The sequence below is a fragment of the Ranitomeya variabilis genome, chromosome 1, assembly GCF_051348905.1.
Source record: "Ranitomeya variabilis isolate aRanVar5 chromosome 1, aRanVar5.hap1, whole genome shotgun sequence".
Lineage (NCBI taxonomy): Eukaryota > Metazoa > Chordata > Amphibia > Anura > Dendrobatidae > Ranitomeya > Ranitomeya variabilis.
Window position 1 is genome coordinate 257,399,598 of NC_135232.1, and position 26,512 is coordinate 257,426,109.

Below are 26,512 nucleotides of genomic sequence, written 5' to 3' on the forward strand. Positions count from 1 at the left end.
CACTCCTCGCCCCGGCAACAAACATGGTGGAGGAGTGGGTCTTCTTCTTTCCACTAACTGCACCTTCAACCCAATCCCACCTCTACCCTCCTTTATCCTCCCCTCTTTTGAAGTCCACTCTGTCCGCAGCTACTCTCCCTCCAACCTCCAATGACCAATTCTCTACCTGGCTTCTTCATTTTCTTTCCACTGACATTCCCACTATCATCATGGGTGACTTCAACATCCCTACTGATACCCTTCAGTCAACAGCCTCCAAACTGCTGTCCCTTACTTCATCTTTTGGACTTACTCAGTGGTCCTCCGCAGCCACCCACACAGACAGACATACACTAGACCTGGTCTTCACCAGTCTCTGCTCTCTATCCAACTTCACCACCTCCCCTCTCCCTCTATCCGACTACCATCTACTCACTTTCTCATCCCTGTCCTCCTCCCCTGTCCTGTCACCCATGTCCAGCAATATGAGCACCCCCACAGAAACCTCGCACACCTAGACACCCACACACTCTGACTCTATCCTACCATTGGCATCCATATCCTCACTCCATGACACAGACCGTGCCGCTGCTTTCTACAATGCCACTCTCACATCAGCTATTGACACGGTCGCCCCTCTCGTTCATGGCAGAGTGTGACGTATCAATAGACAACCTTGGCACAATAACATCACTAAAAAGCTCCAGCAAGTGTCCAGGGTTGCAGAGCGGCGTTGAAAGAAAACAAATTCGCAAGATGATTTCACTGCATTCACACAGGCAATGCTCGCTTTCAAATCTGCTTTCACCTCTGCTAAACAGGCCTACTTCACAACCCCTGCATCTTCCCTATCCTCCAACCCCAAACAGTTATTCAAAACTCCCTCATCCACGCCCAACTGCCCCCTCCAACCTCCCTCATCTCTGCTGAGGACTTTGCCACAGACTTCAAAAATAAGATCGACCAAACAAAGCAAGTCTTTATTGTTCAACCACCACAACCCCTTTGTGTACCAGACCAATGCCCAAACCCCATAACTTCCCTTTCCAAGGGGAGCTTAATTGTCTCCTCTCCAAACTCTCACACCTCACCACTTGTGCGCTAGACCCCATCCCACCTCCTCCCCACTACACTTATCCCATCCCTAACCCATCTCTTCAACCTATCACTAACTTCCGGTACCTTCCCTTCTGCTTTCAAACATGCCACAATCACGCCTATCCTTAAAAAGCCAACCCTCGACCCAACCGCTATGTCCAGCTACCGCCCAATATCACTGCTTCCAATCTCCTGGAGCAGCACGTCCACGCTTTTCCTCCCACCTCTCATCTAACTTGCTCTTTGACAATGTACAATCTGGTTTCCGTCCTCATCATTCCACTAAGATTGCCCTGACCAAAATTACCAACGACCTACTTACAGCCAAAGCTAACGGATAATACTCTATACTCCTCCTTCTAGACCTGTCCTCTGCTTTCGATACAGTTGACCACTGCCTCCTACCACAGATCCTCTCCTCCTTTAGCATCAAAGACCTTGCCCTATCCTGGATCTCCTCATACCTTTCCAACCGCACATTCAGCGACTCCCACACTACCTCCTCATCCCACCTTCTCTCTGTTGGAGTCCCTCAAGTCTCTGTTCTAGGACCCTTACTCTTCTCAATTTATACACTTGGCCTGAGACAACTCAAAGTCCCATGGATTCTAGTACCACCTGTATGCTGATGACATTCAGATCTACCTATCTGGCCCAGAAATCACCTCTCTGCTGTCCAGAATCCTGGTGTGTCTATCAGCCATATCCTTCTCTTCCTCAAACCAAACTCAATGTGGACAAATCTGAACTCATCATCTTTCCTCCATCTCACAGATCTTCCTTACCTAACCTATCTATCGCAATTAGTGACATCACGCTTTCCCCCGTACCGGAAGTCTGCTGCCTCGGAGTAACCCTTGACTCTGCCCTGTCCTTCAAACCGCACATCCAAGCTCTTTCCACCTCCTGTCGCCTCCAGCTCAAAAATATCTCCAGAATCCTCCGTCCTTTCCTCAATCTACTAAAATGCTTGTGCATGCCCTCATCATCTCCCGCCTCAACTACTAAAATATCCTTTTCTGTGGCCTCCCTGGTAACACTCTCGCACCTCTCCAGTCCATCCTTAACTCTGCTGCCCGACTAATTCATCTCTCTCCTCGCTACTCCTCCGCTTCTCCCCTCTGCAAATCTCTTCACTGGCTCCCATTCCTCCAGCGTATCCAGTTCAAATTACTAATACTGACCTACAAAGCCATCCATAACCTGTCTCCTCTATATATCTCTGACCTAATCTCCCGATATCTTCCCTCACGTAATCTACAATCCTCCCAAGACCTCCTTCTCTCCTCCACACTTATTCGCTCCTCACCTAATCGCCTCCAAGACTTCTCCCGAATATACCCAATCTTCTGGAATTCTGTGCCCCAACACGTTCGACTATCAACCACATTCGGACCCTTCAGATTGAACCGGAAAAGCCACCTCTTCAAGAAAGCCTACAGCCTGCAATGACCCCGCTGCCTCCTCACCACCACCGGAGCTACCCCTCACCACCACCGAAGCTGCTGCAAGCCCCCCAACCTATTGTCTCCTTCTCCACCATCCTGTAGAATGTAAGCCCGCAAGGGCAGGGTCCTTGCCCCTCTGTATCAGTCTGTCATTGCTACTCTGTTTACTGTAATTTGTATGTAACCCCCTTCTCATGTACATCATCATGGAATCAATGGTGCTATATATATAATAATAATTGCCAATTGTAGATACTACAGAAATGAATTGAAGACAAAGACTGCATGCACTTGGTTGTCTGCTGAATAAAGAAGGGGTCATTTGTATCTAGCTAAGATTACCACTCACCCTTTCTTGTGCCAGCTTTTGCATTTCATCCTGCAGCTTATTTAGAATATGAAGATTTGGCTTGTTCTTTTTGGCATACTGATGTAGTTCTATTACACTTTTATCTGAGGTTTCCTAGAACAAGACATAGAACAAAGCTATTAATATAAGCAAAATAATTCTTCATTCAACTCTTGAAATAGTTTGTATTTCATTTAAATAAGCACGTTATTATTATTATTATACATTTTTATTCCATGGCGCTTTACATGTGATAAGGGAGCAAATATAGACAAATACAATAAACACAAGTAAAAAACAAGGCACTAACAGGTACAGAAGGAGGGAGGACCCTGCCTGCGAGGGCTCACAGTCTGCAGGGGATGGGTGAGGATACACTAGGAGAGGGTAGAGCTGGTCGTGCGGCGGTTCAGAAAATTGAGGATCACTGCAGGCTGTAGGCTTGTCGGAAGAGGTGACTCTTCAGGTTCTTTTTGAAGGTTTCTATGGTAGGCGAGAGTCTGATGTGTTGGCGTAGAGAGATCCAGAGTATGGGGGAAGCACGGGAGAAGTCTTGGATGCGGTTGTGGGAAGAAAAGATAAGAGGGGCTAAAAGAAGGAGATCTTGTGAGGATCGAAGGTTGCGTGTAGGCAAGTACCGGGAGACCATGTTGCAGATGTATGGAGGAAACAGGTTGTGGATGGCTTTGTATGTCATAGTTAGGCTTTTGAACTGGAGCCTCTAGACGATAGGAAGCCAGTGAAGGGCTTGGGATAGGGGAGAGGCTGGGGAGTAGCGGGGAGACAGGTAGATTAGTCGGGCAGCAGAGTGTAGGATGGATTGGAGTGGTGCCAGAGGGGAGGCGCCAGAGAGTAGGAGGTTGCAGTAGTCAAGGTGGCAGATAAGGGCAGATTGTAAGTTCTCACAAGCAGGGTCATCTTATTTTGCTTTTATTATTGTATTGCTAACGTTATTACTTATGACTGTTGTGTTTGAAACTGTTAAGCTGTAAAACGCTGCGGAATATGTTGGCGCTATATAAATAAAGATTATTATTATTATTAGGGCGTGCACTAGTGGTTTTGTGGTTTCGTTGTCAAGGAATGCACGGATCCGGGAAATATTTTTGAGTTTGAGACGGCAGGAGGAGGTAAGGGCTCAGATATGTGGCTTGAAAGAGGGCAGAGTCGAGGATCACGAGGCACTGAGCATGCGGGACTGGGGAAAGTGAGCAGCCATTGACATTGATGGATAGGTCTGGTGGAGGGGTAGAGTGAGATGAGGGAAAGATGATGAATTCTGTTTTGTCCATGTTCAGTTTTAGAAAGAGAGAAGAAAAGAAGGCCGAGATAGGAGATAGACAGTGTGGGATTTTGGTGAGTAAGGAGGTGAGGTCAGGTCCAGATAGGTAGATCTGCGTGTCATCGGCGTAGAGATGATACTGCAAACCGTGGGATTCTATGAGCTGTCCCAGGCCAAAGGTGTAGATGGAGAAGAGTAGGGGTCCCAGAACTGAGCCTTGAGGGACACCAACAGACAAGGGGTGAGGTGAGGAGGTGGTGTGGGAGAGGGAGACACTGAAAGTTCGGTCTGTTAGATATGACGAGATCCAGGATAGGGACAAGTCTGTGATGCCAAGAGATTATAGAATCTGTAGCAGGAGGGAATGGTCTACAGTGTCATAGACAGAAGACAGGTCCAGGAGAAGGACAGAGTAGTGCTGCTTGCTCTTGGCAGTTAGTAGGACATTGGTGACTTTAGTTAGGGCAGTTTCAGTTGAGTGATGGGGTCAGAAGCCAGATTGTATCCAGTCAAAGAGGGAGCAGGAGGAGAGGTGGGAGGACAGTTCAAGATGGACATGCAGTTCCAGTAGTTTTGAGGCACAAGAGAGAAGAAATATCGAGCGATAGCTAGACACAGAGGATGGGTAGAGGGAGGGCTTTTTGAGGATAGGTGTGATCTTGGCATGTTTGAAGGAAGAGGGGAAGACACCAGTTGTGAGTGAGAAGTTGAAAAGGTGTGTTAGGGTTGGGATGAAGACTGGCGAGGTTAGGGATGGGAGCGGATCAAGCTTGCAAGTGGTGAGCTGTGATCTAGACAGGAGGGTGGAGAGTGGATCTTCTGTCATGGTGGAGAGCTTGGTTTTGGAGGAGCAGGGTTGAGCAGCTAAGAGGGGCATTGGGCGCTGCAGGACAAAGCGTTCTCTGATCGTATCGATCTTCTGTTTAAAGAAAGAGGCAAAGTCTTCAGCAGAAATGAGGGGGGAGGGAGGAGGTGCTGGGAGACGGAGTAGAAAATTGAAAGTGTTGAAAAGCTGTTTAGGGTTGTGACACAGGGAGGATATGAAAGATGAGAAATAAGTTTGTTTTGCGGCAGTGAGCGTGGACTTGAAGCTGGCGACGGACTGCTTGCATGCGCTGAAGTGCTCGGCAGAGTGGGATCTCTTCCATCTCCGCTTAGCGACCCTGGAAGCTCGTCTCAGTTCTTTGGTAAGGCTGGTCAGCCAGGGCTGCCTGTTGATTGTACGAGTTTTGTTATGCATGAGGGGGGTGGCTGAATCGAGTGCAGCTGTTATTGTTAACAAACGCTGGAAGAAGTTTTTTTTTTGTTTTAAACATAAATTTTTATTCACAAATTGTGTCGAGCTTTGCATCTTATTGACAGTAAATTCTTAATGATTAACACAATGTTATGGGGGATAGGGAAGGGAAGAGGATAGGGGAAAAGGTGACATTACAATAACTATCCAATCACATTCTCTATATGCGAATCTGCAAAGTTATTTAAGAACGGTATTTAAATGGAAAGATAACCAATTGTTCCATTTTTTATGAAATTGAGCTATATTATTGTTAGATGTAGCAATTATTTTTTCTGATAGACAATTCTAGTTAATCAGTGACATGACCTCAGACAGTGAGGGGCATTTGGAGTTTTTCCAGTAACTAGCAATTTTGATTCTTGTTGCTACAATAATATGTACAATCACTGTACGGAACTCATAGGGAAACGAGTCCAAATCAATAGCGAGTAACGCCTGCTGTGCGTTAAGAGTCACCGTTATACCACTAATCTGGAACATCAGATGATCTATGGCTTCTCACAGAGGTCTAATTCTATCACAACTCTGTTGTGAATTCTGCTTTTGGGTTCCCTCCGGTGGTAGTAGGTGGTAATGCAGTTGTCCCTGGGTTGCAGTCCTGGTCATGGTCAGGTGTGTCTGCTGATTGCAGTTCTGACTGGGGTATTTAGGTGTGCAGGATTCATTAGTCCTTGCCAGTTGTCAATTGTTGTTGGACCTCTCCTGGTTCCTCCTGTCTTTCTGCCAAATCAGCAAAGATAAGTGTCTGGTTTTTTTTTTTTTACTGTTGTGAATTCTGCTTTTGGGTTCCCTCCGGTGGTAGTAGGTGGTAGTCCAGTTGTACTGTTATGATCCGGTGACCTTGGAGCCGCATGAAAACTTTCTCTGGAGTCGGTGGAACCTGTACTGACCGCAAATCCTGAACTAACACCGCAACTAGAAGTAGCCATGGGGTGTGCCTAACAAACCCTAGACACCTCGACACAGCAGGAGGACTAAATACCCCTATAGATGGAAATAGGAATGCTATCTTGCCTCAGAGCAGACCCCCAAAAGATAGGCAGCCCCCCCACGAATAATGACTGTGAGTAGGAGAAGAATAGACACACGCAGGTAGAAAACAGGATTTAGCAAAAGAGGCCACTCTAGCTAAATAGGAAAGGATAGGACAGATTACTAGGTGGTCAGTATTAACCCCTTCCCGACATGTGACGGAATAGTACGTCACATGTCGGGACCCCCGCTTTGATGTGCGCTCCGGCGGTGAGCGCACATCAAAGTCGCGACATGTCAGCTGTTTTTTACAGGTGACATGTGCGCGCAATAGCGGCGGGTGAAATCGCGATCACCCGCCGCTATTAACTAGTTAAATGCCGCTGTCAAACGCAGACAGCGGCATTTAACTACCGCATCCAGCCGTGCGGCCGGATATGAGCGCATCGCCGACCCCCGTCACATGATCGGGGGTCGGCGATGCTCCTCCATTGTAACCATAGAGGTCCTTGAGACCTCTATGGTTACTGATTGCCGGTGGCTGTGAGCGCCCCCCTGTGGTCGGCGCTCACAGCACACCTGCATTTTAGCTACATAACAGCGATCTGATGATCGCTGTTATGTAGCAGAGCCGATCGGGCTGTGCCTGCTTCTAGCCTCCCATGGAGGCTATAGAAGCATGGCAAAAGTAAAAAAAAAAAGTTTTTAAAAATGTGAAAAAAATAAAAAAAATATAAAAGTTGAAATCACCCCCCTTTCGCCCCAATCAAAATAAATCAATAAAAAAAACCCCAACCTACACATATTTGGTATCGCCGCGTTCAGAATCGCCCGATCTATCAATAAAAAAACGCATTAACCTGATCGCTAAATGGCGTAATGAGAAAAAAATTCGAAACGCCAGATTTACGTTTTTTTGGTCGCCACGACATTGCATTAAAATGCAATAACGGGCGATAAAAAGAACGTATCTACACCAAAATGCTATCATTAAAAACGCCAGCTCGGCACGCAAAAAATAAGCCCTCACCTGACCCCGGATCACGAAAAATGGAGATGCTACGAGTATCGGAAAATGGCGCAATTTTGTTTTGTTTTTTGCAAAGTTTGGAATTTTTTTTCACCACTTAGGTGAAAAATAACCTAGTCATGTTAAGTGTCTATGAACTCGTAGTGACCTGGAGAATCATAATGGCAGGTCAGTTTTAGCATTTAGTGAACCTAGCAAAATAGGCAAGCAAAAAACAAGTGTGGGATTGCACTTTTTTTGCAATTTCACTGCACTTGGAATTTTTTTCCCGTTTTCTAGTACACGACATGCTAAAACCAATGATGTCGTTCAAAAGTACAACTCGTCCCGCAAAAAATAAGCCCTCACATGGCCAAATTGACGGAAAAATAAAAAAGTTATGGCTCTGGGAAGGAGGGGAGCGAAAAACGAAAACGGAAAAAGCTCCGGGGGTGAAGGGGTTAAAGGGCACCTGTCACCCCGTTTTTTGAAGATGAGCTAAAAATACCATTAAATAGGGGCAGAGCTGGGCGTTACATTAGTGTCTTTGTGTGCCTTTATAACCTACCGAAATACCTTTGTAAAATCGCCGTTTTCTGCTGTCACTCACGCTGGTCTGGTCCTATGGGCGTGGTGACAGCGCTGTTTCTCCCCCAGAAACCTGCTCATCATTACGTTGGTGGCGTAGTGGTGTACGCATGTCCAAAGCGAAGATCCACTGCCCAGGAGATTCAAAACAGCGCGGTCTTCGCTATTCGCCGTTTACCGGTGGGCACGGCCATCTTTCCTGTGGCCGCGCGTGCGCAGATGGAGCGCTCTGCTGCCCGGGGCTTAAGGAAAATGGCCGCGGGATTCCGCACGTGCGCAGATGGAGATCACGGCGGCCATTTTCCTGAAGCCCCGGGCAGCAGAGCGCTCCATCTGCGCACGCGCGGCCACAGGAAAGATGGCCGCGCCCACCGGTAAACGGCGAATAGCGAAGACCGCGCTGTTTTGAATCTCCTGGGCAGTGGATCTTCGCTTTGGACATGCGCACACCACTACGCCACCAACGTAATGATGAGCAGGTTTCTGGGGGAGAAACAGCGCAGTCACCACGCCCATATGACCAGACCAGCGTGAGTGACAGCAGAAAACAGCGACTTTACAAAGGTATTTCGGCAGCTTAGGTAGGTTATAAAGGCACACAAAGACACTAATGTAACGCCCAGCTCTGCCCCTATTTAACTATTTTTAGCTCATCTTCAAAAAACGGGGTGACAGGTGCCCTTTAAAACCCTTCCAAAAATATCCACAACAGATAATACAAAAAGTTCCACAATCTAACTAAAGACATGGAATGTATATCTGCCACTCCAGAGAATCCAGCAAGACTAAGAAAATACTGACACAATCTAAGCTGGACAAGAAAACACAAAGAATAGCACTGAATTGTGAAGCACACAGCATGTGTGCCACAGGAAAAAAAAAAACAGACACTTATCTTTGCTGATTTGGCAGAAAGACAGGAGGAACCAGGAGAGGTCCAACACCTCCCAACAACAATTGACAACTGGCAAGGACTAATGAATCCTGCACACCTAAATACCCCAGTCAGAACTGCAATCAGCAGACACACCTGACCAGGACTGCAACCCAGGGACAACTGCATTACCACCTACTACCACCGGAGGGAACCCAAAAGCAGAATTCACGACACAACTCCACCATATATGTAGAATGTCTGCACTGGGGTCTCCACACCTCCAGCACGTGTCTGAGGAACTGCAGAACATCCTAGACAATCTATTGGGAGTGAAATACCACCTATATAACAATTTCCTTGCGTTTTCTACGTTTTCTATGTGGTTAGTCGCTGGAAGAAGTTATATTGATTTAGGAAACATGTTTATTTCCTTTGTGTGTATTGGAACACCACACAAAAACTTAAAAAATAAAAAAGGCAACATTTGACATTTCACACAAATCCTCCCAAATGAGTCAGACAAAATTGTTGACATTGCCATAATTGTGAGTAAACAACTTTGTTTCAAGGATTTGATGTTCATTCAAACTAACCTGTGGCAAAAGTACCAGGGGTGGGCAATAAAAAAATCATACCTGAAACCAGATTATTAAGGGATAAATTGACAATATTTGCATCGTGTGACTGTGCCACACTAAGCAAGGAGAACAAAAAGAGAAGCAAAATGTCTGAGCATTTGATAATCAAAATTGTTGAAAAATAGCAACCTCAAGGTTACAAGTCCATCTCCAAAAATCCTGATGTTCCTTTGTCCACGGTGCGCAACATAATCAAGAAGTTTACAATCCTTGACACTGTAGCTGATCTCCTTCTTTGGACAAGGACGGCAGAGAAAAATTGATAACTGCCACACAGGATAGATGGGATGGTGAATAAGCAGCCCCAATCAAGTTCCAAATAAATTAAATATGTTCTGCAGGCTCAGGGTGCATTAGTGTCAGCGCGAACTATTCATCGACATTTGAAGGTAATGAAAAGCTATGGCAGGAGATGCATACACAGACATAAAAAATCTAGACTTCAGATTGCCAAAATGTACATGAGTAAACAAAAATCCTTCTGGGAAAGCGTCTTGTAGACAGATGAGAGCAAGAAAAGAGTTTTTTGGTAAAGCACATCATTGTTTACCGAAAACAGAATGAGGTCTGCAAATAAAATAACACTAACTACAGTCAAATATGGTGGAAGTTCTAAGATGTTTTGAGGTTGTTTGGCTGCCTCAGGCACTGGTGCCTTGACTATGTGCAAGGCATCATAACATCTGAAGACTACCAAAGGATTTTAGGTCGTAATGTAGTGGCCAGTGTCAGAAAGCTGGGCTTGCCATCTAGATCATGGGTCTTCCAGCAGGATAATGATTCCAAACATACTTCAAGAAGCAACCATAAATGGATGGAAACAAAGCACTGGAGAGTTCTGAAGTGGCCAGCAATGAGTCAGAATCTATAGTCCATTGAACACATATGGAGAGATTTTAAAATTGCTGTTGGCAGAAGCTACAGTTCAAATATGAGAGACCTGTTGAGAACTGTAAGAAGCTTGTTGATGGTTATAGGAGGCAATGGATTGCAGTCATTTATTCCAAAGGGTGTGCAACCGAATATTAAGTTGAGGGTGCCAACAATTTTGTTCTGCCCATTTTTGGGGTTGTGTGTGAAATTATGCCCAATTTTCCTTTTTAACTCAGCTTTTTGTGTCGTTCCAATAAATACAAAAGAAATAAACATGTGTTTAACAAAATATATGTAAATGCAAAAAATTTCTGGGAGAAATACTTCACTTTCTGAAACAACTTCAAAGGTGCCAACACTTTCAGCCATGACTATATATCTACACAGTATAAAAACTTACCTGTTTTACCATTTTAGTGCTCTCCCTTCCATACATACGAAGAAGGGAGCCCCAGTTTTTTACATGGGGATGAAGGAGCTGAAGAATTTTTTGTGATGCCAACTGTTTTCCAACCCTTTTATTTTTGCCTACGATAAAGAAAAGATGGTTTATGAGGGAACGCAAAAAACCATTAAAGAGGACTTATTATTACTCTTGTTTATAAAAACCTCCATATGGTTCCAGAGATATGGGCTTTTTTAGTTACTGCTATTTTTATGGTCTTTAGAAAGGGAGCGTAACTCACAGGATTCTCTGGGAACAGGTCTTTAGGCTGTGCTGAATTATTAACCTGTGAGCAACACCCGCTTTGGTACAGACCATAGAAATTAGAAGCAAAAAAAAAAAAAGCCCTTATCTCTGAAAAAGTATGGTGGATTACAATACTAATGAGCAGTACGAAAAAAAAAAAAGGAGCAAAAATAAACTGGCCCCTTTTGACTTCGTGACAGGTACTCTTTAAAGGAAATCTGTCAGCAGGATCAACCCTCTTAAGCCATATATATGGGCATGCAGGTCATGAATAAAATTATACCTTGACAATTGATGTCTTATTCTAGAGAAATCCACGTTTGTCTTAAACATACATGATCTGTTAAAATCTATGGGTCAGACACAGATCTTCCCAAGAATCTGCCTCCAGAACTTTAAATTAAATGGAGAGTTACTAGTGTGAGACATGTAATGACTAGCGTCTGCTCAAACCGCGATTACAACTGACACAGGACAGCTTTAAACATACCTGCAATTGTCCTCTCATAGTGCTCTAGCTTGCATGTCACAGGTAGTCAGTGTTGCAATACAGCAGAGCTGTGAGAGCTGCAACTGTAAACGTGTTTGTAAGACAAAATTCAGTTCTAGTGTACTGTGTTCGTTAAATGTCTCACACTGGTAACATCCCTTTATTTAGCCGGATTATCATGCAGATCTGTGTCTGGCACATTAAGAAAATGTAGATTTCACTGGGGTAAGACATCAAATTATAGAGCTCAAGGTATCATTTTATTTAGCTTCCTATGACCTGCATGCCCATATAAACGACTTAGGAGAGTTGATCCTAGTAACAGATTCCCTTTAAGTTCTAGATGGGTTCTGCTACAGTTATGTGAGAAGTAGAGAGGGGTTTCAACTAAGCAAGAACTAAATCCCCTTTTCACCAAGTTCAAATGCTCAATGCCACAACAAATGGTGTATAGGGTTTAAAGTCATTTCATTGTGACCACCCCTGTATATATTTCGTATTTGGGAATAAGCACATCCATGTTGACAAAGGTAAAAGGGGCTAAAAATACTGAAAGCCTATTAACTCCCTAAAAAGCCAAAAAGAAACGTATTGCATCAGAAGAAAGAAGATTTTGCCATGACCCAGTGCCATGTTAGAGATCCCTTCAGAAGATAAAACTTATAGTTCAGGCAGAATAAGGGTAAGGATTAGAAACTCAGAAAACTCACACCAGCCTCTCACAGTGTGTTTTCCACAAGTCATCACATATTCACTCTTCTGGTTCTTTCCAGGAATGACTTCGAACTTAATAGACGTGTCACCCATTCCATGGTTTCTAAAATGGTAAAGGACAACATAATTTTACATTTAATTGCAGATGCTGAATAACAATCTAAATGCTGTTTCTAAATGCTCCTTCTAAACCGCTGGACTTTACCCCTTCCCGACATAGGATGTACCAGTACGACCAATTTTGCAGCGTGTTCCCGCAAATGGACGTACCAGTACGTTGTGGCGATCGAGTGGGCACAAGAGTGGCGCCCGCAAGACAACCACTGGAAGCTTAGCTTAGGTGATAGCCGAGACACGGCTGACACTGCCAGGAGCAGGGCCTGCACCACTCTGGGTTGTTTACCCTGTGAATGCTGCGATCAAAAGCGATCAAAGCATTTAGAAGGCAGGGAGAGGGAGGGGGCCCCCCTTTTGTCCGCTTGGCGCCCCGAGACGTTATTGCGATAGCCCAATTGTTGTTATGGAAACCCGAGGTGAAATGACGACCTGTGGTTCTGCCAGCTATGGTGCCCTGTGCAGTGTTTAGACCATGCCAGGAGAATGGTCTAAAAAGCGATCTGTCATTGCAACACTGACAAGTATAATGCATTGCAATGCTAGTGAATTTGCATGCCATTATATCAGCGATCAGAGTAAAAAAGTTAAAGTCCTGTAGAGTGACTAGGTAAATTTAAAAAAAGTTTATAAAAATATATATAAAAAAACTACAAAAATATATATTTATACACACACACACACACACACACACACACAACACTCATAAATATGTATATTTATGTAAAAAAAAAAAAAATGGCACGTTTGCTATCATCGCGTCCAGAAAGACACAGCCTATAAAACTGACACTAGTTATTCTCTTCAGTGTGCAAAGTAAATAAATAAATAAAAACCGTGGCAAAAAAAAAAAGATGCTTTTTCATAGTACCCCTGAACATTAAGTGGAATAAAACGCAATCAAAAACACGAATATAAATAAAATTTGTATACCTGAAAACGTAACCTTGTCCCGCAAAAGACAACCCCCCATACAATGCCATCAGTGCAGAAATAAAAAAGTTATAGCTCTAATAATAAAGTGATGAAAAACAATTTTTTCCTATTAAAAAAAAAAAAGTTTTTATTGTGTATAGCAGGCAAAAAGATAAATAAATAAAAAATTAAAATTATATATTATATATATATATATATATATATATATATATATATATATATATATATATATATATATATATATATATATATATATATATATATATATATATATATATATATATACACACACACATATACATATATATATATATATATACACACACATATATATATATATACACACACACACACATACACACACACACACACGGTATCGCTGTAGTCGTACTGACTAGAAGAATTATGTTGCCTATTTTTACCACTTGGTGAACAGCATGAAAAAAATTAACACAATTCCTGACATCTTGGCTTTTGTTCATTCTCCCTCCTAAAAATTGGAATCGAAAGAGAGAAAAAAATGCTACGTGCAAAAAATTGGTACCAATAAAAACGTCAACTCGTCCCCCAAAAAACAAGCCCTCACATAACTGTCGGCAAAAATCTAGAAAAAATATAGTTCTCAAATATGGTGATGCAAAAACTTATATATATATATATATATATATAAATTTGGTATTGCTGCAATTGCACTGCCCCGAAGAATAAAGTACCGTATAAACTCGTGTATAAGAAGAGTTTTTTCAGCACATTTTTTGTGCTGAAAACGCCCCCCTCGGCTTATACATGAGTCATTGTCCCAGAAAGACGGCAGGGAAAGGGGGAGCGGTGGAGCCGGCAGATGTAACTGTGCCCGCTGGCAGTGAATATTCATTTGTCTTATAGAGCAGTCACAGCCGCATCTGCCGGCTTCCAGCGCAGCACACATCCTACATACCTTTCCTGTGCCAGCGGCTCTTCCAGTCGAGCGATCCCATAGGCATGGAGTGAATATTCATTACCTTAATGAGTGGGGCCACGTGATCGCTCGGCAGGAACAGCTGCTGGCACCGGAAAGATGCAGCGAGGGCAAGCAGGGAGGTAAGTAGGATGTTTTTGTTTTTTTTCTGTTTTTTTTTATAGGACCCATCCATAGAAGGATAGGGAATAAGGAGCTATGCATACAAGGACAGCGACGGGGGAGCCATGCATACAAGGATGGGAGGGGGAGCCATGCATACAAGGATGGGATGGGGAGCCATGCATGTCAGGATAAGGATGAGGGGACGATGCATACTTGGCTTATACTCGTCAATAAATTTACCCAGTTTTTCGTGGCAAAGTTAGGTGCCTCGGCTTATACAGTGGGGCAAAAAAGTATTTAGTCATTCAGCAAAAGTGCAAGTTCCACCACTTAAAAAGATGAGAGGCGTCTGTAATTTACATCATAGGTAGACCTCAACTATGGGAGACAAACTGAGAAAAAAAATCCAGAAAATCACATTGTCTGTTTTTTTTATCATTTTATTTGCATATTATGGTGGAAAATAAGTATTTGGTCAGAAACAAAATTTCATCTCAATACTTTGTAATATATCCTCTGTTGGCAATGACAGAGGTCAAACGTTTTCTGTAAGTCTTCACAAGGTTGCCACACACTGTTGTTGGTATGTTGGCCCATTCCTCCATGCAGATCTCCTCTAGAGCAGTGATGTTTTTGGCTTTTCGCTTGGCAACACGGACTTTCAACTCCCTCCAAAGGTTTTCTATAGGGTTGAGATCTGGAGACTGGCTAGGCCACTCCAGGACCTTGAAATGCTTCTTACGAAGCCACTCCTTCGTTGCCCTGGCGGTGTGCTTTGGATCATTGTCATGTTGAAAGACCCAGCCACGTTTCATCTTCAATGCCCTTGCTGATGGAAGGAGGTTTGCACTCAAAATCTCACGATACATGGCCCCATTCATTCTTTCATGTACCCGGATCAGTCATCCTGGCCCCTTTGCAGAGAAACAGCCCCAAAGCATGATGTTTCCACCACCATGCATTACAGTAGGTATGGTGTTTGATGGATGCAACTCAGTATTCTTTTTCCTCCAAACACGACAAGTTGTGTTTCTACCAAACAGTTCCAGTTTGGTTTCATCAGACCATAGGACATTCTCCCAAAACTCCTCTGGATCATCCAAATGCTCTCTAGCAAACTTCAGACGGGCCCGGACATGTACTGGCTTAAGCAGTGGGACACGTCTGGCACTGCAGGATCTGAGTCCATGGTGGCGTAGTGTGTTACTTATGGTAGGCCTTGTTACATTGGTCCCAGCTCTCTGCAGTTCATTCACTAGGTCCCCCCGCGTGGTTCTGGGATTTTTGCTCACCGTTCTTGTGATCATTCTGACCCCACGGGGTGGGATTTTGCGTGGAGCCCCAGATCGAGGGAGATTATCAGTGGTCTTGAATGTCTTCCATTTTCTAATTATTGCTCCCACTGTTGATTTCTTCACTCCAAGCTGGTTGGCTATTGCAGATTCAGTCTTCCCAGCCTGGTGCAGGGCTACAATTTTGTTTCTGGTGTCCTTTGACAGCTCTTTGGTCTTCACCATAGTGGAGTTTGGAGTCAGACTGTTTGAGGGTGTGCACAGGTGTCTTTTTATACTGATAACAAGTTTAAACAGGTGCCATTACTACAGGTAATGAGTGGAGGAAAGAGGAGACTCTTAAAGAAGAAGTTACAGGTCTGTGAGAGCCAGAAATCTTGATTGTTTGTTTCTGACCAAATACTTATTTTCCACCATAATATGCAAATAAAATGTTAAAAAAACAGACAATGTGATTTTCTGGATTTTTTTTTCTCAGTTTATCTCCCATAGTTGAGGTCTAACTATGATGTAAATTACAGACGCCTCTCATCTTTTTAAGTGGTGGAACTTGCACTATTGCTGAATGACTAAATACTTTTTTGCCCCACTGTACTCGGGTGGACTTATACTCACGTATAGATATACGGAAGTCTAATTACTTTTACTGCACGAGGAACGGTTTTAAAAAATAAATTAACCAATTCTTGACCTGCTATTGATTTGTTCATTCTGTCTCCTAAAGATTGCAGTAAGGCTTGGCGCACATTTATCCTGCGCTCTACTCTGATCGCTTACACCGTGGTTTCCCTGTAAATTTCTGAAATATGTGGTTCAGACAGAACTGCCAGCAGAAGATTCCCTATGAAGAGGTAGATGGAGGCACTGTGGACGTCTTCTGACCTGTGATCCGGCGGTGCCCATCTTGTGCATTTCAGAAAAGATGGGCACCGCTAAACAGAGGCCAGACGGAGTCCAGAGTAACTCTGCTTCTTCATTATAGTGAATGGATCCCTCAGGGGTTTGATCTGAAACATATTCTAAAACTTAGATGGAAACCCCAATGTACAGTAAGTTGTGAAGAACGGATAAGTAGATCGCTCGGCAGGGTAACGTCCCAAGGGTTCCATGACCCTGGACTGTGTGATGCAGAAAGACCGCTCCCCAACCGAGAAGGCTGGCATCGGTTCTAACAACCTTCCAATGGAGGGGAAGAAATGATCTCCCGAGGCGAATGGACGAAGGAAGGGACCATCATGTCAATGACTGACGTACTCGGGGAATAGGATAATGGGGAGGTCCAAGAACGACACCTTGTCCCATGCTGACAAGAGGGCCAGCTGAAGTGGACGGATATGGAACTGAGCAAAGGGCCCAGCCTCCAAGGCCGCAACCATCTTCCCCAGTACAGTCATGCAGAGCCGAAAGGGGTGAGAAAATAGGTGCTTCAGAGCAGATCCCCAGGTGGAGAGCGGAGACCTTTTCTTCCGGGAGACTTGGGCACGGTGTCGAACAACATCCCCAGGAAGACTATTAGTTACACCACAAATAGTGAGGATTTCGCTTTGTTGACTAACCAGCCGAGATAAGCAGGAGTGTCCAGGATGACTTGAAGACTCAGAAGGACGGCCCCTTGATTGATAAAAGAGGGTCCAGAAAAGAGATAATAACCCCTGTTGAACACAGGATGGCCATGACCGATGCCATCACCTTCGAGAACACTCTGGGAGCAAATAAGAATGTAGAGAAACGCCTCCTGAGAGTCCACCAAGCAGAGAAACTCCTCGGGTTCCATCGAGGCGATTACAGAGCAGAGATACTCCTTTGGAAATGGTGTAGATGTATGCGTCAGTTCAGATGCTTGAGGTCCAGAATCGGACGGAGGGAGCAATCCTTCTTTGGGACAATGAAAAGTTTGGAATAGAATCCTGAAAAATGTTTGTGGAGAGGAATAGGTATGATGACTCCTGCTTGCTTGAGACCGAAGATGGCCTGTAAGAAACCTGGGACCTGAGCTGGAAGCCTTGGTGGGCAAGACATTTAGAAATGCCTCACGGGAAAGCAGACAAAAATTATATTTTGTAGCCAGACGTCACTATTTCGCTGACCACAAATAGCCATGCATCCAGGAGGAGAAAAAGATGGCCACCCAAACAGGAGAAGTCCCAGGTGGGGGTGACCGGTCATGCTGAAGAAAACCTATTGTAGAGGGATCACCCATGGAACACCAGTTAGGGGCTGACTTAAACGATGGTTAACTTCTCTCCCGATCCTGCTGGGTTAAAGCTCCTGTGGAGGAAAAGTGCCTAAAGGGATGAAACTGAAGAGAACGTCTCCTTGGGAACGGGCATTTGGGCTTAGGTTGGGAAAGGAAGGTGCTCTTGACACCCCCCCACCCCCCCCTAGCGTCAAGTGATTTGATCCAGTTTGGTACCAAAGAGTCTAGCCCCCTTGAAAGGGAAGATTAGTTAGAGACTTCTTGGAGGCCAAATCCGAGTTCCAGGCCTTGAGCCAAAGAACGCTCTGAACTGCAACGATGTTGCTAGTGACGCGGGCAGAAAAGCTAGCAACGTCTAAGGAGAAAGTGAGCAGATACTTCCCTGCATGGGTGCTCTGGTCCGCCAGCTCGTCGAGAGGGGTGGATGATAGTATGCCCTGCCGGAGGCGCTTCACCCAGGTGGAAAATAATTTGGCTACCCATGTGGAAACAAATACAGGACAGAGGGATGTGCCAGGCTGATTTGGCGAAAGCATCAACATGTCTGCCAGTGGAATCCTTAAAGGAGGAGCAGTCGGGAAGGGACAAAACAGTCTTGGTGGACAGTCGTGAAACTGGCGGATCAACAGCCGGTGACTCGGACCACTTACTAACGAGATCAGTGTTAGAAGGGATATCCATCTGTTTTCTACCTGAGAACCGTTTTTCCGGATGTTCCTAGTGCTTCAGAAAAATCCCCTCAAACTCCTTATAATTGGAGAACATCCAGTAAGGAGGTTTCACTTTCTCAAAGGAGACAGAGAACCCTCGTCTTTCCTTAACATTAAGGGTCTGTGGTTAATGTGAGCCTGTCAACCATATCCTAGATCTTGGTGGTCTGATTTTTGTGTTGGGCTCCGAATCTGACCCGAAGTCTGGGTCGGACCTCAGGGCCACCTCAAGGGAGGAGGTGAGGGATACAGAGTGCATCCTGGATTATGTGGACAGAAAGCTGTACAAGGAGCTCAAATATGTCCGCTTCTTAGACCTAACTCTTGATCTGCCCTTCTGAGAGTGGTTATGGGTTGCCAGCGAATCATCCAGCGGGCGATCAGGGCACTGGTGGCAGTGAGCAGGATAGGTAGACGTTCTAGGATCTAGACCAGGGTCTATGATAGTCTGTGTATGACCTAACCAGGGGGGAGAGATAGCAACAGCCCACTCCGTGGGAGGGAGTGTGCTCTCGTCCTGGCAGCGGGGATTTCCTGTGAAGCCAGCATGGTAGGAGTGCCGGCTTGGCAGAAGGCCGAGGCCTGATCTGTGGGCCTCTTCTTTTTACAAATGGCGCAGGTGTAATGAATGATAGTGGGGGAGGGACGGTAGAGAGGCTCCCCAGGTCTGGGCATATGTGAAGGCACGGGGAATACTGCCGAGGAGGGCGCCTAGCAAGAAAAATTAACAGCCTGGAAAGAGCCTACCCAGTCCTGGAAGAGTGGTGGTACAGAGGTCCCAGAACGGCGCTGTGTAAAGAAGCACTGTAGTAGAAAAATAAACTTCAAATTTGTGTGGATCTACTGCAGGCTGAGCACTGTCGAGAAGAAGAATGCGGCGGGGAGAGTACCGTTGCTAAGGCTGATGACCTGCCGACTGACAGGAGAGAGCATGGAGGAGAAAAGAGTGGGACAAGCAGGCCATGTTGAGATGTACAACATATGAGTCGGCGCCACTGATGGGGAGGAGGAAGCGTGTACAAGCCACGCCAACGATTGACCGGGCCAGCCAGGGGACATACACTGACAATTGGAAGATGGTATCTGCGCTCTGATAGAAGGCTTTGAAAAGACGAGCGCAAAGGTTGCCGCGTAATGAGCAGTAGGGAAAGTGTGCCTAAAGGGTGAAAAGGCACACTGATAAAACCGCGGCTGGAGCAAGGGAATCATTTTAAAATGGCGCCTTTAAGGCCAGGTTCACATTGCTTTAAAGCAGCCTGTTCAACGCATAGCGTTGACAGGCTGCGTTAACGCTAGAGCATACATGCCATCGCGTTATGCTATACTGCTAGCGCAGATGATTCATCTGTGCTAGCGGTGACGGAGCCTCAGACGCTGCAGCCCGCGTCCGAGGCTCCGTCACTGAATGACAGCACATCGCTAGCGCATGCCGATTATGGCATACGTTGGCGATGCGCCCGATAAAAAGGGTTAATGGTAGCGTTAACGGAATGTGTTACACCGCGTTATGCCGCGTTTTACCGCAGTCCGTCTAACGGACTGCCATTACACAATGTGAACCCAGCCTTAAAGCAAGTCCCGATTCCTTTTTCACAGTCTTGAGGATAGCATCAGGGGCTCCCCTTGAAAAGGGGGAACTTCCTGGTACTGACAAGGCATACTACTTCCTGCACTGTCAAGGTGCTTGACGGTGCAGAAGACTGTCGACCCCGAAAGAAAGGGGGAAGGTCATCTGAGATAGGGAGAAGAGTCCGAGGAGGGCGCTGGGGTGGGGGAATAAGGCAAAAACCCGGGCACCACGAATCACCCTGGGAACTATATAGTGACAGGGAGTAAGGCCCTGCCTAGCGAGAGGAGATCGGACAGTGTGGATGATACTGCACTGTTCACTTGGTCGCTCGTGTGTGGGAAGGCAGAGTGAAAAATCACACCTTGATGCCCCTGAAAAAGAAAAGATTAATAGGACACAAAATGACCTGCAAAGGGAAAAGACAGAGCTGGGATGAGATCCAGGTCTACCTCCTGCAGACACCAAGCTTAAACTGACAGCTTTTTGCCGTTCAGTGAGTGTATACTGCTGAGGAGGAGCCAATTATTTTTTCTGTCTAGTGTCAACCTCCTAGAGACAGCAGCATACACCCATGGCTACCTGTGTTCCCCCAATGAAGCCATCGCTAAAATAAAATTTTCATTTTTACCTTCAACACTGCTTTAATTCCTGTGAAGCACAAAGTGTTAATAAACTTCTGGAATGTGGTTTTGAGTACTTTTAGGGGTGTAGTTGATGTCACTTTAGGGTATTTTCTGTCACATAGGCCCCTCAAAGTGACTTCAAATGTGATGTTGTCACTAAAAAAAATTGGTTTTGTAAATTTTGTTGAAAAAAATAATCACTTATTAACGTAACCTTTCTAATGTACTAACCAAAAAAAAAAAATTCTGTTTCATAAATAATTTTGATGTGAAGCAGACATGTGGGAAATGTTATTTATGATCATTTGTGTGGTTTAACCATTTGGTTTCTGAGAACAAAAACTCAAAGTATGAAAATTGCAAAAATCATATTTTTTTGTAAAATTTTTGACACTTCATCCAAAGTTTATCCTTAACATGAAGTACAACGTGTCACGAAAAAGAACATCTCAGAATCAGTGGGATGCCCTGAAGCGTTATTACCTCATGAAGTGACAGTGGTCAGGATTGTAAATAGTGGTCTGGTCATGAAGGGGAAAACAATCTCCGGGCTGAAGGGGTTAATACAAACCTCTTAAGGCACTCGTGAAGAATCTGATATGGTGACAACAGTCCAGCCTTATTGGTGAGCTCATACACCCGGGAATCCTCAATACTGATGTGGTTGAAATACTAACAAAGAAAACAGGGATCAGGATAAAGGAGCCAAATGTCAACTATTACAACATTAATAAAAACGGACCCAGAGTCGGATATTTGTACACAATTAAACAACATTACATGTGGTGCAAAAGAGGGGAGCTGGAATATGGACAAGTTTTAACCCTGTTCTGGTTGCAGAGAAATGTTCCTGTTGATGAAGAGGACAGGGAGCTTCTGACAATGACGCTTCTCAGATTCGGAAGATGCTTAAAACACAACAGTGCGAGTCAGGACATACAGATTTTTAATGGGTAATTTTTTTCTTTTTTTAAAGAGAATATGCCAACAGGTTTTTGCTACCTCATCTGGGAGCAATTATATACATTGCCTTTTTGCTATGGTATTTACTTGCCAAGGTCATAGTATCTAATGCACAAACCGGATACAGCAGACCCCCTTAACAAAAAGATGGAGGTAACATAGGTGCAAAATACTGACTCACAACCTACAAGTTCATAGAGGGGTGATTGTCCAGTATTAGAATTGCACACAGATGAGGATTACAATAGGGCACAAGTCACACACATGAATAGCACAGTGCCCAGATAACAGCTTAATATATGCCCAGCACTATATATGTGAATCAGAGGGACAGGACTCTAGTTTACAAGGTCACCATTGGTGAGCCTGGCTGCACCCTGTAAAAAAATAAATAAAATGTACAGAAAATGTAAATACGAGGTATTGGTGGATATTGGTGGCTCATAGCTCACATTCCTCACCGTCTTGCAAGTCTGTACCTTAAAGTAAAATACTCAGCTATCACCCACTCCATGAACTGGTAGATTTGTGGTTTTATCAGTATTTTGCAGCTGTGTTACCTCCACCTTTATTATGAGGTGTGCTGCATCCTGTTTGAGCATTAGATACTGTGACCTTCGCTGGTGAATACCATTGCCTTTTTGCTATGTCTATAATTGAATTAATTGGAATTTTTTTTAAAGTTCTTTTTTTTTCTTTGGCTATATTTTTGCTATAAGGCTACTTTCACACTAGCGTTAACTGCATTCCGTCACAATGCGTCGTTTTGCCGAAAAAACGCATCCTGCAAAAGTGTTTGCAGGATGCGTTTTTTCACCATTGATTAACATTAAGCGACGCATTGTGACGGATTGCCACACGTCGCACCCGTCGTGCGACGGATGCGTCGTGCAGTGGCGGACCGTCGGGAGCAAAAACGCTACATGTAACGTTTTTTGCTCCCGACGGTCCGCTTTTTCCGACCGCGCATGCGCTGCCGGAACTCCGCCCCCACCTCCCCGCACCTCACAATGGGGCAGCGGATGCGCTGGAAAAATGCATCCGCTGCCCCCGTTGTGCGGCGGAGACAACGCTAGCGTCGGGGACCTCGGCCCGACGCACTGCGACGGACCGAGCCCGACGCTAGTGTGAAAGAAGCCTTACTCATCTGAGAGCAGCATGATGTAAAGGAAGAGACCCTAATTCCAGCAATGTATCACTACAGTTAACCTCGTCAGCAGGAGTTTGCTCAATAAACTACAGATACGGTCAGGTGGGCGCCTTTCTATTGATTAAAATGATGAAATCCGTCTTGTGGTTGTTGTTTAATCGTATTTGTAGTCTTCAGAAAGGCCATGTCCACACGTTCCGGTTTTTGCTGCGGATCCGCAGCGTTTTTGACGCTGCGAATCCGCAGCAGTTTTCCATGCGGTGTACAGTGCCATATTAACCTATGGAAAACAAAAACCGCTGTGCACATGCTGCAGAAAAAAACCGAGCGGAAACGCTTCGGTTTATTTTCCGCAGCATGTCAATTCTTTGTGCGGAATCCGCAGCGATTTTACACCTGCTCCATATTAAAAAACCGCAGGTGTAAAACTGCAGAAGAATCCGCACAAAAACCGCAGAAAATCCACGATAAATCCGCAGCAAAAACGCAGTGTTTTTGCCCTGCGGATTTATCAAAATCAGTGCGGAAAAATCCGCACACCAGTCTGCAGCGTGTGCACATACCCTTAATGAGATTCTTGTGCTTCTGGGCGGGGCTTTATGTGGTGCTCTGCTTACATATGGAATCTTATGGCTTATGACCGGTCACTGAAGCCATGATGGATTATTCTGTGCCATAAGGATGCATATGTACACAGAGCACCACATAAAAGACCCCCGCACCCCCCCCCCCCCCCACCAAGAGAATCTCACTAACTGAAAAAAAGATAAAACAACGACCAGAATACAGATTTTATCAACCAGGTATCATTTTAATCTGTATAACGGCGCAGACCTTGCAGTGTCTGTAGTTTACTGAGCAAAATCCTGCAGACAGGTTCACTTTAAGTTTACTGGGTGCAACAGTTGTGATAAAATATATATATATTTTTTTACCACAGATGTAGCAGTTGTCTGAATCCTGAGCCCTGTATCACCTTCACCACTTATTGGCAGATTTCTATGTACACTGCATTTTGATATAAGGCTGCTAATCAATGGTGGGGGAGGGGGATACACAGCTGCTGACTAGGAGGCATGAGGAACCTAGTCCTGTAGTGATAACCTCCCTCTGACAAAACACTGATTTTATTGAAACTAAAGCACACAACCTAGTAAGTGATACACCACTAAAATCAGGATCTGAGCCCCTAAACCATGCTGCTCTTGGATTATGTGCCAAAAATGTGCTTCCAGATTCCCTTTAATTGTTGTAGTTTGCATGCACCTTCCCTAAAAATTCCAGATTTGGATTATAGTTGACTTAGAGGCACTCAGTGGCTTTTCTTGCATATCTTTGTATTTCAGGAGACAGTTCCTTGGTATTCTGGTGGCTCTTGCAATTTGGTCTTCAATTGTTCTTGCATGGTATGATTCAAAAAGGTGTTTCTAAGGCCATGAAGGTGTTCGGCTCTATCTCTAGGGTAGGAACATATCCGATTGTATCTAATGACCCTGACCAGACTATGTACCATAGTGTGTGTTGAAAACTGTTCATTATTGTTATGTACAGTGGGTACGTTAAGTATTCAGAACCCTTTAAATTTTTCACTCTGTTTCATTGCAGCCATTTGGTAAATTCAAAAATGTTCTTTTTTTTTCTCATTAATGTACACTCTGCACCCCATCTTGACTAAAAAAAAAAAAAATTTTTTGCAAATTAAAAAAGAAAAACTGAAATATCACATGGTCAGATAAGGGCAGCTAAGTACACCTGCGCAGGAGCACGATGCCAAGCAGACTGTGGATGATGCAGGGACGCGTCATCCTCATGAAGCAAGCAGGAGGATGGAATCGCAAAAAGATGGGAGGCGGTGGACCAAGAAGAGTGACACCCCTCTCAAACCGGACGGCCCTGCAGGTGAGTATAATAAACCTTATTTTTCACTTCTTCGAGGTCAGGTTGGGGGCAGAAATACAGCATTATAGAATGCTGTATATCTGTCCTAAAAGGCGGTGGCCACATCTCATATCGGCCTAACCTGGTGACAGGTTCCCTTAAATGACACTTGTGAAAAATGTAAGCCACTTCTTGATAACCATCTTCACAGTGATACATGGAATATCAAATGCATTGGAAACATTTTTTGTGCCCTTCTGACAACTTTCAACTATGAGATTCCTTTGCTGTGCTGTAAGCTATTTACAGACTATGGATTTTTGCTGTAAAATGCAACTAAGAAAATGTTAGGAAAGATACTAAAATGATGGCAGCTGTGTACTCACTACCATTTAACACGAGTTTAAATGTGATTGACCAATTCTGAACACAACTACATTCCCAATTATGAGAGGGTGTTCACATTTATGCAATCACATTATTTCAGTTATGTTCTTTTTATTTTCCACCGCAAAACGATTTTTCAGGGGTTTTTTTCTCAATGAATGTGTACAAATTATGAGTAACTTAAATTGAGCCTTCTTGGAATGGCATTTTAAAAGGGGTGTGTACACTTTTTAAATCCAATATAGCTGGGTGCATCTTTTACCAAAGTTTTAACAACATCTACCCATCCAGAAATATGCACAGTAAAGGAGCCAGCACATGAAACGATTTTTAGAATTTGTGAAGCATGTAAAATGTCCCTATTCTTGGAATCAGGTCATCAGCTGATGTGGATTTGTCAGGTAAACAAAACATCAACTTTTTGTTTTTTTTTGTTTTTAGTTCCTTGTAGTATTTCTACTTTGAGGAGGCTATGGGGGCCTCGTGCTGCACAATTTTTTTGTAATAGTGTGCGTCAGATAGAAGCTTGCTTACATCATGTAGTCTGAGGTGTTCATCATGACTATGGGTACCGTTACACAAAACGATTTACCAACGATCACGACCAGCGATACGACCTGGCCGTGATCGTTGGTAAGTCATTGTGTGGTCGCTGGGGAGCTGTCACACAGACAGCTCTCCAGCGACCAACGATGCCGAAGTCCCCGGGTAACCATCGGGTTACTAAGCGCAGGGCCGCGCTTAGTAACCCGATGTTTACCCTGGTTACCATCGTAAATGTAAAAAAAAAAAAACCGTACATACTTACATTCCGGTGTCCGTCAGGTCCCTCGCCGTCTGCTTCCCGCACTGACTGAGTGCCGGCCGTAAAGTGAAAGCAGAGCACAGCGGTGACGTCACCGCTGTGCTCTGCTTTTACTTTCCGGCCGGCAGTCACAGTCAGTGCGGGAAGCGGATGGCTAGGGACCTGACGGACACCGGACAGCGGTATCGTATGGATATCGCTGGAACGTCACGGATCGTACCGTCGTAGCGACAAAAGTGCCACTGTGAGACGGTACCCTATGACACCATGTCTGAGCAGCACAGTGACTCCTTGCAGCGCTGGGGTCCTGGGTTCAAATCCCACCAAGGACAACATCTGCAAAGAGTTTGTATGCTCTCCCCGTGTTTGCGTGGGCTTCCTCACACATTCCAAAATACATACTGATAGGGAATTTAGACTGTGAGCCTCATTGGGACAGCGATGACAATGTATGTAAAGCATAGCATAATAAATAAAATAAAAAATGACTATTGTACTATCCTTGTCTGTTGGTTT

General features: G+C 44.5%; 1 protein-coding gene across 2 annotated transcripts in view; it reads right to left on the bottom strand.

Annotated features, from left to right (window-relative positions):
* Nucleotides 1-26,512, bottom strand: part of DGCR8 (DGCR8 microprocessor complex subunit) — an 88,554-nt gene that overhangs the window by 13,582 nt on the left and 48,460 nt on the right. For both annotated transcript variants that reach the window (XR_013223605.1, XM_077293383.1), the window contains exons 10-13: nt 21,385-21,485; nt 12,305-12,411; nt 10,814-10,941; nt 2,875-2,988 (exon numbers count right to left, since the gene is read on the bottom strand). Coding sequence is in view for 1 of the 2 variants with exons in the window: in XM_077293383.1 (XP_077149498.1) it covers nt 2,875-2,988; nt 10,814-10,941; nt 12,305-12,411; nt 21,385-21,485 (450 nt within the window). In the remaining variant the exon portion in view is untranslated. The remainder of the gene's footprint in view (nt 1-2,874; nt 2,989-10,813; nt 10,942-12,304; nt 12,412-21,384; nt 21,486-26,512) is intronic.